The sequence below is a fragment of the Astyanax mexicanus genome, chromosome 5 (genome assembly GCF_023375975.1).
Source record: "Astyanax mexicanus isolate ESR-SI-001 chromosome 5, AstMex3_surface, whole genome shotgun sequence".
Taxonomy (NCBI): Eukaryota; Metazoa; Chordata; class Actinopteri; order Characiformes; family Acestrorhamphidae; genus Astyanax; species Astyanax mexicanus.
Window position 1 is genome coordinate 25,849,511 of NC_064412.1, and position 13,664 is coordinate 25,863,174.

Below are 13,664 nucleotides of genomic sequence, written 5' to 3' on the forward strand. Positions count from 1 at the left end.
GATGGCAGCAGTAGAAGGAGTGGTGGTGTGAGGTGGGTTCAGATGGTTTTGGACTGTGTTCTGCTCTGAGGCTTTGGACTGGGTTCGGTATGTCTCTGCTCTCAAGTCAGAGGCTAATGGAGCCTCTCATAAATCCGCTTTTCTCCCTGTCTCAGCACCACTGTGGCTCAGCTCCCCTTCCCCACCTCCATCTGCCCGCCTCCAACTACTCCCCCCACTCTCCACCTCCACTCCCTGCATGTCAAGCATATATCCATTAGCAACATAGATGCAGTTATTACATTTATGTTGTAAAGCTGCCTGAATCTCATAAAAGGAGTTTATCACTTTATTAGATTTACATTATAAAGGTTTATAAGATGTATAAGGTTTATAAGATATGGAAGGTTTATATACACAGTCTCTATTAATACAAAGCCTTTATAGGCAAAGGACAAATAGATTTCTTAGCCTTGAGGTATGTCCATATAGCATAATAAAATTATCATAAAACATCAGATCAGCTGGTAAATGATATGATATTAACCTTTAATGCTGTAATGACGTTTTATTACAATGAAACAATATAAGAGAAAATAGAGAATGTTTAGTAGTTTATCTTTGTCTCTGTACTGCATATCCTTCCTATAATTCTGTGCAGTAACATTTCAGTCAGGCTAATGGAGACGGTTCTTTATTTTCACAGCCAGGCAGATCCCGCTTTCCCCAAGCGTCCCCACCTCTAATCCCTGGAATTCTCATTTTCTCTACTGGAGCGTTTCGCTCTGTTAAATATCACACCGCAGACCCAGGTTTGCATGTGAGTGTGTGTGTGTGCATTTGTTTTGTGCGTAACTAATGTCTCCACAAGCCTCACACTCCTCCTTATTTTGCTTCTTCTATATATATATGTAGGTGCTAAATGTAAGAAGCTCTACAGCAGTCAGGGCTGGTCTGGGAACTATATTTGGTTCTGGACTATTTAGACAAGTCCAGCAAAATAACAAACATTACTCACCCACTATTAGCATTAGCATGCAAAGATACTGTAGTTTGGTCTGGGATGATAACTAGTTAGCCAGCTAATGACTTAGCCAGACCTAGTGTGTGTACTGGGTACATTAGCATTATGTTATCAATCTGTAGGCCTGGTTTATCAGTAGGCCCAAGCTAACAACTAGCTAACAATGTAAAAGCCCGGTTGACACTGGTCAGTAGCTTACTGCAACTTTGTGAGGCAACAACAGCCTGAGAGAGAGGCTTGTTGCTTGTTTTGAGTAAAGAAAAAACCTTCTGATACTTTGTTGGGCCTCATCGGGCTTAGGCTGTCGAACAGCAGATCTAGCGACTGGTGGCGTTGATTATGGAGGTGGGTCTTAAATGTTCACAATGGAACCACCCCTTTCTCTTTTGGCGGGGTTATTTATTTGTGGAAGTTCAACTGATTTAGCTTTAATCATACTCTTGGTGTTGGGTTAGAAGGTGGATAAGGGTCTCCAACATGGGTCTCCATAGACTTTTGTTCTGCTTCCCTTTTTGACTAGCTTTTAAGCTCTGATTTTGTGCTGGAATGACGGTCTTCACAATCAATTTTATTAATTCCTGACTACAGTTTGTTCTACAGGAATGTCAGTATTCGACTTTTTTTCTCAAGTTGATTATTGTCTGCCTAAACTAGACATTAGGTAACAGCTGTCACTAAACATTTTAATAATTATGTGAATAAAGTAAACCAGGAATCATTCCTCATTTTCTTTTCACATCCTGAACTGCAGTGGTGCTTCTGGAAATCAAATCTGAAATCGCTGGTGGTTCTCGGGAGAGAAGAAATTATTAATTCACTGAACTAACAATATTTTAACTTGGCTTTGGTTTTACTTTACATATCTCTACTGTCACAAATCATTTAGTGCTTCACCAAGGTCACATTGTTGTCACTGTTGCTCAAATGTAACAAAGGGCATCTAAAAACATGGCCTACAGCTGCCAAGCAAATCCACTGGTGCTCAACAAAGTCGTGCCACAGGCCAGACACCGTCAAACTGCAAGCATCAGTCTGTGTGACTAGACATCAACCCCGCAGTGCCGTTTCACTGCATACAAACCTTCCTTCTACCCACTACCCCCGCACACCTGCATGCACCTTTAATTATAAAACACTGATAGACAGGCCCTGTTTCCCTGATATTGCACCATGTCAATCACACTGTCCTTCAGTGCCTTTCTGTCCTCCTCTGCACTACCTAGCACTTCTTTGGGCTCTTCCCCTCTCTCTCTATCTATCTCTCGTTCTGTGTTTTTCAAATATAGATTGGGAGTCCTCTCTTCCATCTGTCAGCACACCGTCCCCTGTGTGTTCCATCTGTGCGGCACAGAGAGAGGGAGAGAGAGAGTCAAAGTCATTGAGGACTTTCTCTTTTTTCTATTTGGCTAGTTACACAGCGCACAGGTGTTTAAAGGAGCTGCCCGCTGCTGTTTATTTCTAGCTGCAGGTTTAACCCTTTAAACTGAAAGCTTAGTAGTCAGTTATTGATCTGATTAGATAATCTGGTAATGAGATAACACACCTATAATAGAAGTCAGTGGGGAGTTGCTTCAGCACAATCCTATTAGCTTCTATTGTGTTTGCCTGAATCCCGGTTCAGCAGCCAGAGTCAGAGAGAGCCCCATTGGCCGTGCTCTCAAAGGGTTGATTAGATGTCTCTCTCTCCTCTCAGCACAGGCTTTATCTCTCAGGCTTCTATTAGATCATGTTTACTGGAATGCATTACTTTTCTCCAAGAGTCTCTGATTAAATAACATTGTAGGTAAACAAAAATTAGGTATGTAAAAGTTAAAGTTAGGTAGGTAAAAAATATATATATATTTTTTCTATTTAGAGTTGCTTTTGAAAAAAAAAAATCTCTAAAATCCTGAGACACATATCTTTTTTATGATGCACACATACTGTACAGATGGCAAATGTGTCTGTTCATGTCTCCCATGTATGAGGGGCGTAAAAGTATTTTGCCCTTTAAAGAATGAAACATTATTACGTCAGTAAATTTTAAATACTAACTTGATTGACCCTGCATATACTCATGAATTCTTCACTGTTTATTTATCACTTGCATTTTGAATGTACAGTAAATTAAGAATAGCTTCTATAAAATATGTTAAATTGTTAAATTATTGAGAGATCAAGCTGATCTTATAAAGAAGGTTGCATGTGCTCCCGTTCTACCTTTATCTCTGCAAACTTTTGACTGCAACCTATAACAAATTACTGTACTTTTAACTTCAGTACTTAAATAACACATTTTACAACTACTTACATTACTTACATATAGGGCTGGGGCGACGCGTCGACATAATCGACGTCATCGATTACGAAAATACATCGATTTGCATAACGTGCGTCGGCGCGTCGTAAACATGGCGGCGCCTGTGGAGAGCATTAGAGGTTAGATCGGGCCCAAAAATTCCAAACCGACCCAGCCCGAGCCCGTGCACGTTCTGCTCTAGCCCGACCCGACCTGAACCATAAACTGGCTGTTTTCGGGCTGTTTGAATGAGCGAAATATGATCAGAATTATGTTAATTAACACGGTAACATAGAAGCATAGAACTATTATTTAATTAAAATTATTTTTAAGAACAGCTAAACACAGTTCTGCAAGTCAAACGCGGAGGAGTTCACGTGCAAGAGAGAGAGAGACACACACACACAAACAGAGAGAGAGAGATTTGCGTGTTCTGGTGAGAGCTACTCACAGGTGAAGGTTTTCTTTTATCTCCTCGTCCCATACATAATTCTACAGCTCCCTCAGTGTTTTCTGTCGTATTTTGCGGCTAGCGCGAGCGCTTACAACTGACACCGCGGACCGCGGGGTGCCGCCGCGCTTGTGCCGAATCCGACTCCCTGCTGAATCCGACTCCCGCTTCGCGGACAGAATCGGCACAACACCCCCGCTGTAGAACTGCGGTACTGAAAACAGCGCTTATAAATAAATTAGTTTAGTTTCACTTTCAGTTTTCATTATTTTCGTTTTTTTTTTTAAATAAAAATATAATTAAAAAACAGACGCCTACATCTCGGACTATTTTCTGGAGCCCGGGTCATGTCTGGTTCGGGCAGAGAATCTAAGCTCTAGAGAGCATGGACTCCGGAGAGCAATCACCAGCTACAAAAAAAACGCCAGCGGGCATCTAAAGTTTGGGAGCATTTCACGCAAAAGGGCAACAATGTGGTCCTCTGCCATATGTGCAAAAGGAGCACTTGAAGCGCAAACATCCAGGAGCACTATGTCAACAGGGTCACACAGTAAGTTACCGTTTACATCAGGGTCTCCGCGGGTGTCCTTAAAAAGACTTAAGGCTGTCTACCAAAGGTTTTAAACCTGCCACAGGCAGAAATTATACAGTTTTGGTTTATATTTGTGCATGGCATTTCGCAGTTTCCAGAAACAGTAGCATTATTCATAAGTTCAGGTGTTTAGCTAAGCTAGCTGCCTTAAGTTATTTTAGCTAGCGCCGTCGGCGCTGCGGTGTTACACCGTTTTCTGTCACCGTCGGAATTTTGTGACCAGTGCTCACGGTTATGAGCGTTCATTGGCAAAACGGAAGCTTTCTATACCTACACCTTACCCTCAGCCCTAAACTGAACCGTTTTGGCCAGTCGGGGTAAACATTAGAAACGAACACGTTTCGAATCGGCCAGTGCACCGGTCTGCTGAGAACTACTTGCCCGTGGTCACAAAATCTAGCGGTCACAGAAAACAGTGCAACACACGGTTGTGGTGTATGGGAGCTTATCCATTTTTAGCGTTATAGATCTAAACGTGTTGTACATGTAAGTGATTATAAGTGTGGGGTTTGGTTTAGTAGGCTTGTGTTGTTGTTGTTGTTGTTATTATATATAAATATAGTAATTTATCGTTTGCTTTAAAACGTAAAATAATAATTATTTAAATATGTTTCTCAATAAATAGATTAGTCGACTAATCGAAAAAAATAATCGTTAGAATAATCGTTTAAAAAATAATCGTTAGGGACAGCCCTACTTACATACAAAAAACAACATTGAGCACCACTTAAGTGTGGTGCTTAAAGGACACTTAAATTTCTATTGAAGTCTCTTTTTTAATAGAGCACTTGTACTTTTACTTAAGTCTGAGTCTCTAGTAGTTTATACACTTCTGTCGACTACAGGCACCGTCTATTTGCATAATGGGCGTGTCCTTCTGTCACTGACACTCACTGTCAATGTGCAGATGTTTTTCTTGGGCTACTTTATATACATTTTATTTAGTGGTTGACCCTATAGGTATAAGTTCACATCTGTACCCTAAAGAGGTACTGCCACAGTGACGAGCAATTGTACCATTCAAGGAGTATGCAAGAGAGTATGCAGTACTTTCTCATTATGATGCTGTTTCTCACCTCTGCCTGTTCACTCCTGAGCTGTGCTAAGCTGTCTGCGGCTCTGACCTCGTGCTGTGAGGCTGTGTCACCCAGTGCTGCGGCAGTGTGTGACCGCAGCGTGTTCACCTCTGCTGCCCTCATATGCTCACAGAACAGCAGCAAGAGAGTAAAAAAGAAGCTTGGAATGATTGTCATAAAAAGGCACAACAGTAGATAATTAGTAGGGATGCACGGTGATACAGGAATTATATTGGTATCCACCGATATTATTCTATCTCTGCTTAAACTGCTGCATGTTAAACTGCACATAAATATACACTTGTCTAGAGTTGCACGGTGTACCGAAGGTTCGATTCTTTTTCGATACTACGTCATCACAAACGATTCGGTTCTTTAGCGTTCAATGCTTTCGATACTGTATATAGCCCAGTCACTAGCTTCAAATGAGTCAAATTAGTAGGCGCAATTTGATTCAGTTCATAAGAAAACTGATTCACACCGCAGCAGTCGGTGTGGCAGGATTCAGATAAACTTAGTATTCTGAACAAATGAATCGATTCACTCGGTTGAGAGCGACACACGCACGTGCAAGCCAGCAGAGCAGCAGCGAATGTAGAATGGCGACGGCTAAAATAACAGATGTCTCTCGTCCGCGACTTGTGGACAAAACAGGCGCGAGGAGTGAAGTGTGGGCAAATTTTGCTTACATCGCTGATGAAGAAGGGAATCCGACCAACACCACAAACCCAGTTTGATTACCCAGAGATTTCCCACCACATTCCTCGGGCCGGGTCGGGTTCGGGCTCCAGAAAAATAGTCTGAGATGTAGGCGTCTGTTTTTTATTAATATTTTTATTAAAAATAACGAAAACTGAAAGTGAAACTAAACTACTTTATTTATAAGCGCTGTTTTCACTCCCGCAGTTGTACAGCGGGGGGTGTTGTGCCGATTCTGTCCGCGAAGCGTTATGTGTGGGACTAGAATATGAGCACGAGGAGATCAGAAAACGCAAATCTCTCTCTCTCTCACTCTCGCTGTGTCTCTCTCTGTGTGTCTCTCTGTGTCTCTCTCTCTCTCGCACGTGAACGCCTCCGCGTTTGACCTGCAGCACTGTGTTTAGCTGTTCTTAAAAATCATTTTAATTAAATAATAGTTCTATGCTTCTTTGTTACAGTATTATTTAACATAATTCTGATCATATTTCGCTCATTCAAACAGACCGAAAACAGCCAGTTTATGGTTTGGGTTGGGTCGGGCAGAACGTGCACGGGCTCGGGCTGGGTCGGGTCGGATTTTTTGGGCCCGATCTAACCTCTACAGAGGAGGGAACACCAGCAACCTGACTAAGCATTTAGCAGACAAGCACCCTGATCTCTACAAAGAGCTGAGAAGGCGACAGGTTAGTGGAGTTAGTCAAGATACACTCTGTCTGTACACTGAACATGGGCTTATTAAAAACGGTAAACGGTTGATTAATAAAACGGAGCAGTGAGTGTTAAAATGAACATAACATTGTAATGTTCTTCTGTCTCTTTATTTTCCTTATTCAGAACTTAACTTCTGCCCGCCCGTCAGGTTCACATAGTCAGGCTACCATTACCTCTGGTTTTGGTTTTAGTTTTTAGGAAGTGTTTAGATAATTATGTTATAGTTAAGGTTATAATAACGAAACTTGTTTTTTGTTCAAATGTTTAATTTTAGAATAAAAACGTTTGCACTGATTGTTCAGTGTTCAATCCAGTTCAGTCAAAAATAAACATTTTATGTTCAGATATTTTTTTTGTTTTTTTTTTTCTTCCAAGTATCGTTTTAGTATCGAGAATCGTGATACTACAGTTAGTATCGGTATCGAAGTCAAAAGTTTGGTATCGTGACAACCCTACACTTGTCCCGAACACAGTACCTTCTTACTGTATTTACTTTTTTGCTCCCACCACAGACAGACCTGACCAAAAACTAGAGAGAACCCTTTCATATTATTCATTGTGTTGCATTTTGGTACACTAAACCAATAGAAAAATGCTCTAAATTCACAAACGCTCTAAAAAACAAACTGTAACCACCAAACTATAGTGGTGAACATGCCCCTTGAACTCCTTCACCCTTACAATCTGCACACATATTATTATATTCTGATGGCATGGTCGTAACTTACAAAACTTACAAGACTTACAAGATTTTACTGGCTGTCAACAATCTCAATTTTGAAATTTCTAACACTGCCTGAACATCTCCAGATCCTTCAGTAGCCTTATCAATAAAGATGATCACAAACAATATGAAATACGGATTGATGACTTTCAAGTAGGGCTGGGCATTCACCTCTAATATCAGTCAAGGGGGTTTTATATATATATAAATATATATATATATATATATATATATAAAACCCCCTTGACTGATATATATTGACTGATATATACTGATGTATATATATTTGTTTTTTTTTGTTTGTTTGTTTTTTTTGTTTTGTTTTACTCTTATTTCTTGACTATTTACAATTTTAGAATGTGGTGTAAAGTAGGTTATAGTTTTATTGTGGACTTCACTGGAATAAAGTGTTAGATCAGTACAGGCTACCTTGTAACATTTATACTGTTATTATCAAGTATTAGTTACAGTTACATGCCTATATTAAACAGTAATGTAAACATCTATACTTGATAGTTCAATGAAAAACAGATATCTTCAAAACAGCAACTTTACAGGAGAGAGAAAAAAACCTTCTAAACTTTCAATGGAAGTCAATACTTGATTTTCATTTGACATCGACAATATATACAGCTCTGGACAAAAATAAGACACCACTTAAAAATTATGAGTTTCTTCGATTTTACCAAATTGAAAACCTCTGGAATATACCTGGATCACAAGCCATCAAACCAAGCTGAACTGCTTGAATTTTTGCACCAAAAGTGGCATAAGGTTATCCAAAAGCAGTGTGTAAGACTGGTGGAGGAGAAACTCAGTTTAAAATGCAGGGTTATTCCACCAAATATTGATTTCTGAACTCCTAAAACTTTATGAATATGAACTTGTTTTCGTTGCATTATATTTTTGTTATTTCTGCCATTTCTCATTTTCTGCAAACAAATGCTCTAAATTACAATTTTTTATCTGGAATTTGGGAGAAATGTTGTCTGTAGTTTATAGAATCAAACATACACTCAAACTATACCTATAAATAGCAAAATCTCTTAATTGTTTCCAGAGCTGTTTATATCACCTTGTACATTTAAGCAGTGCAATAATGTATGTTAATGGAATAAATAATTATAAGTACATATTTTTATTTTATTTTCTATATATTATGTTGTTTTTCCACTGATATGGACTATGTGAACTATGTAGGCTTTTTTCTTTACCTGGACAACTCTGCAAATGTGATGTAACTGAACCTGAATCTATATTATAAAATTTACAGTGATTACAATGACAGTAAGTCATACTTTGCATTTACAGCTTCTTTACTGCACTAACTACAGGTTGGAGTGGAAAGACGTACTTTGTGTTCGTGAATGTGGCTAAACTGGTCTGTGGAATTTGGGCTGGAGCATGTGAAATGGGGTGAAAAAGATATAGATACCCAGATAACTATGCCCAACTAAAGCAAAGTAATTCTACACTTACACATACAAAAAAAAAGATCAAACATAAGCATGCAGAAACGGAAACAATGGTATCAGTGTTGATGCTTAAGCATTTACCAATTCTGTTTAATAGAACAGTCTGTATTTATACTTCATAGGATTTGTAATAACTGGCAGTTGTAGGACTGAGTTCTAAATATCACAAATACACAAAAACCACACACACAGAAACAGAGAAGCAGTGCAGCACAATCAGTGCTGAAATATCTCTGGTTGCATGGCAACCTTGCAACTTGGTTATGATTCAGTAGCAGTTCAAGCCTTTCCCACAGCCCTCTACTGAATGCTATGGCCAAATGAATGCACAAAACGAACAAACAAAACTGCATGCACACCAGACAAAGCATTCAGGTCCATTTAGCTCTCAAGTCACTTCCTGCTGTAACAGCTGCCCAGCAGTAGGACCTACAGAAACATGAGGCTTAAAACAGGTTGGTTCTGAGACAGCTTCTTCCCCCAGGCCATCAGGCTGCTGAACAGCCAGCAGCAATCAGTCCAGTCTATTGTATCTCTTTTTTATCTGTCTCATCACACAAGATCTCATCTAATTACACCTTTACCCCACACTCTCTCACCCTGCAACATGTACTTTATATCAATTACTTGTCACGCGTATCTGGATTCACACCCTTTTGATGTCTTCATGTAAAACGTTATGTAAATATCTAAATATTCATAGTTTAGTTATAAAATGTCTTTAGATTTACATTTAAACAGTGCAAAAATGTATGTTAATGGCATAATTTAAGGGTTTATTTTCTTATTTATTTATTTTTTTAATATATATAACTAAGGGGGCTGATGTACCTAATGATTTCTCTCACCTGTACACCTGTGTAAATGTGATATGACTATAAACATCATTTGATTTGATCAATCAAAATTCTGATTTGATATGATCACTCCCTCTCAATGCATCCCAGTGCTGAAAGGGAAAAGAATTGTGGGTATGTAGATGCTACACTAAACACAGAGCAATCATTACTGTCAGGGGACAGGTTGACAAAAGTCACTCAGATAAAAAGAAACAGAGTTAGACAAAATGTTATATGTTATATGTATATTTTTTTACTGAACATTTAAATATATTCTTGTTTCATTAAGCATTAAGCATTTTTAGTGTTTTTTATATTGTCAAGAATTTTGTTACAATATCACAAAATACCCTGAAATATTGTGATATTACTTTAGGGTAATATATCGCCCACCCCTAAAAGAATACCAAAATGTCAAATTTAAATCCAAGTCTAGATCAATCACTTTAAACAATCACTGATAGCTGACTGAACTGTTCAGTTTGGTTGACTGTGGGGGGCTATATATAGACCTCTGAACTAGGGGTGGGCGATATGGCTCTAAAATTATATCATGATATTTCAGGGTATTTTTGCGATAACGATATACTTGGCGATATAGGAAAACTAAAATAATTCATTAATTTCAGGAATATAGTATAATAGTATAACAGAATAATCATAATGTGGCAAAATATATAATATAGCATAAAATAATATAATGCAGCAAATAATATTGCAGAATATTTAGTGCATGCATATAAACTGCAAACTAAAACAATTATACAATAAATAAACCTAAAGCTCCACAGTAAATAATAGACTACTTTTAAGACAGAAAAGCCCTATTATCACGATTTGGATTTTTAGTATCATGATATTTCTGTGTCACGATATATTGTATACGATATAATATTGCCCAACCCTACTCTGAACTAGGACTGGATGATCTGGCTCAACATGTATATCACAATATAATTTACATATTAATATGAACAAAAGAAAAACTAAAAAAGAGAGATTTTGTCTTTACTTACAAAATCCTGACAAATTAATTCACCCTGTCATGAACCTAATTAGGGATGTGTACTGGCCAGAACTGATATGTATGACATGTATAATTGTACAGGGGTTACGATTCATTTTATCACAATACATTGAATCTTTCTTACAGAGAGAATCTCAGTAGATGGACATTTGTTTCTGTCAGAAACCTGTAAAGAACACTTTAATGTGGCAGTGGTTTTCATATTTTTTCAATTCAAGTAGGCTATGTGGGTTATAAAGGGGGCTGCATACTAATTATAAAAGAAAATGTTAAAATTAAATGTTAAGAAAACTATAGGTTTAAAATGCTATTTGGTTAAAAAAAACTGTTGTTAAGTTATTTTGTAAAAACTAAAAATCAGAACTGTAATCGAGAGTCACTCATATACCAATTAAAATTATTAAAATGAGTTGTATTGATTTTATCAAATGGAAAACCTCTGGAATATAATCAAGAGAAAGATAGATGATCACAAGCCATAAAACCAAGCTAAACTGCTTGAATTTTTGCACCAGGAGGGGCATAAAGTTATCCAAAAGCATTGTGTAAGACTGGTGGATGAACTTTACTAATTATGAATATGAACTTGTTTTCTTTGCATTATTTGAAGTCTGAAAGCTCTGCATCTTTTTTGTTTTTTCAGCCATTTCTCATTTTCTGCAAATAAATGCTCTAAATGACAATATTTTTCATTTTACTCAAAAATATACCTATAAATAGCAAAATCAGAGAAACTGATTCAGAAACTGAAGTGTTTTTTTAGTTTTTTCCAGAGCTGTATTTTAAGTATGTCAAGATTATGCAGCTTTACTAAAATAAGGAAAAAATAATATCGTTAAATCCCACTCTGATCTGAATGAGTAAGAGCCAGTGAGCTTGAATGGTAGGCTAGATCTTACCATCTCCACTTTGAGTCTCCTGATCTTCTCATCAAGGCCCTTCTTCTCAGACTGGCTGCTCTCAGGGCAGGTGGGCTTGGGGTGACCCTGGAGTCCTGCTTCTTGACGCATCCATTTCAGCAGCCCCTCAGGGGTCTTCCTCCCCACTTTAGTCTCCAGGTCCTTTAAATCCGGGACACTTTCGCTGCCACCAACTTCATCCATCACGGAGTGTCTTCAGGCAGCCCGCAGTAAAACCTCCACAAGAAAACCACCAGTTTTCTGGCTGGGATCTCTCACAGAGAACGCGGCAGTGCTTCACAGTCTTGTCTGGTCATCAAACAGCCTGCAGGTCCTGATCATCAGTACTGAAGGTGGCAGGATGATGATAATAAACTGATAATGATCCAAACCCGTCCAGCCCACCTCTAGCCTTTTCCACGCTGATGCTCGTGCACAGTTGCGCAGGGGCGCGTGCAGAGAGGCATCCTGTAGCAGTCAGTCAGTCCACCAGCGCCTCTGTCAGCACTGACACCTCTCCAGTCTCACTCCCTCGCGCTGCGCTCATCTCCGCCGCTACGAGCCGCGCTCGCGCTCTCTCCCCTCGGCTACGATCAAAACGATCAGCCGCAGACTCAGATTCCACCTGCGTGACATCGAGCGCATTAAAACGCCTCATTTCTCTTCCCGCCCGCATTCCGGCTAAGCTCCGCCCCCTGCGCTACGATTGGCTAATCGTTCAGCGTCCTCAAAGCTGGGCGTCCTAGAACGACGGACTGGCGCTGCCAGCCAATCACAGAACAGGGGGCGGAGTTAAGAAGAATAAAAGTGGAAAAAAGAAAACACACTGGCCACAAGTTGTCTACCATAGTAATTCACACACCTTACCGTAAGTAAAAATAAATGTGTAAATGTACTAGATTCTATTATGTTTACGTCTTTGACAGCAAATTTACTCTGGTCCAAATCTGACCCAAACCACTGACAACATCTGTAACATATCGGGCTGAGAATTTGGCCTGGTGTGTTTTTGCATAATGAGCCCAAATCACAGATTTTTGCACATTTTTTCACACATCTGATTTTAATTTGGACAAGAACTGGCACAGCTCTGCACATTTGGGAACTTCATACCCAGACTTGGCTCAGATCTATGACTCATTTTCATATCTGGTCCATATCTGGTTGTATTGTAGTAAGCAAAATGCTTTAGTCAGAAAATCATTGACAATTAGCCATTTGAATCAAACAGAAGGCAATTGAATTAATTAAATTGGTTAAATATTTTAAAAAGAACTAATTAACCAACTGTGCTAAACAGTAAATTACATGCAATAGTCCTCTAAATAAGTATCTGTGTCTATTCTGTGCTTTTCTCTTGCCTACTGTTGTGTGCTACAGCTAGGTGAGCTAACCTCGATAGTCAGCTTTAATACTAGCTAGGTCAGACTTTTAGCTAGATATTATGCTAGCTACATATGTTTGTTTCTTTAACAAATCTACCATACTTAAAAATATACTTTAAAAATCAGCTTGCCTGGACAACTACTGCTCTTCCATATGCCTTGTAGTTCAATTTACTTGTATTTACTTGTATATTACTTGTTGTAATATTAATATTAGTAGTAGTAGCACTACTACTACTACTACTACTACTACAGTGGCATTGTGAGTGTATCCATAAGGTACACAAGAGATTCACTGTTAAACCAACACTTTTAGAACTTGTTGAATTTACTATCACTAATAGTGTTGAAAGTTAACATTCACAGTGTTTATCTGACACAAACAGTGCACTGTGCACATTTACTGTGTTGGTGGGCTGAGCTACTCTCATGGGCTGTGGTGGATTGAGAGTCTGAGTCTGCAGCTGAGCCTCCTTAGAACTATCACACTCCTCGTGTAAAACAG

General features: G+C 38.8%; 1 protein-coding gene across 2 annotated transcripts in view; it reads right to left on the reverse strand.

The window, feature by feature from the left end:
* lurap1 (leucine rich adaptor protein 1) overlaps positions 1–12,424 on the reverse strand; it is a 230,770-nt gene extending 218,346 nt beyond the window's left edge. For both annotated transcript variants that reach the window (XR_007439296.1, XM_007248290.4), the window contains exon 1: positions 11,775–12,424. Coding sequence is in view for 1 of the 2 variants with exons in the window: in XM_007248290.4 (XP_007248352.1) it covers positions 11,775–11,978 (204 nt within the window). In the remaining variant the exon portion in view is untranslated. The remainder of the gene's footprint in view (positions 1–11,774) is intronic.
* Between the last annotated feature and the right edge of the window lie 1,240 nt (positions 12,425–13,664).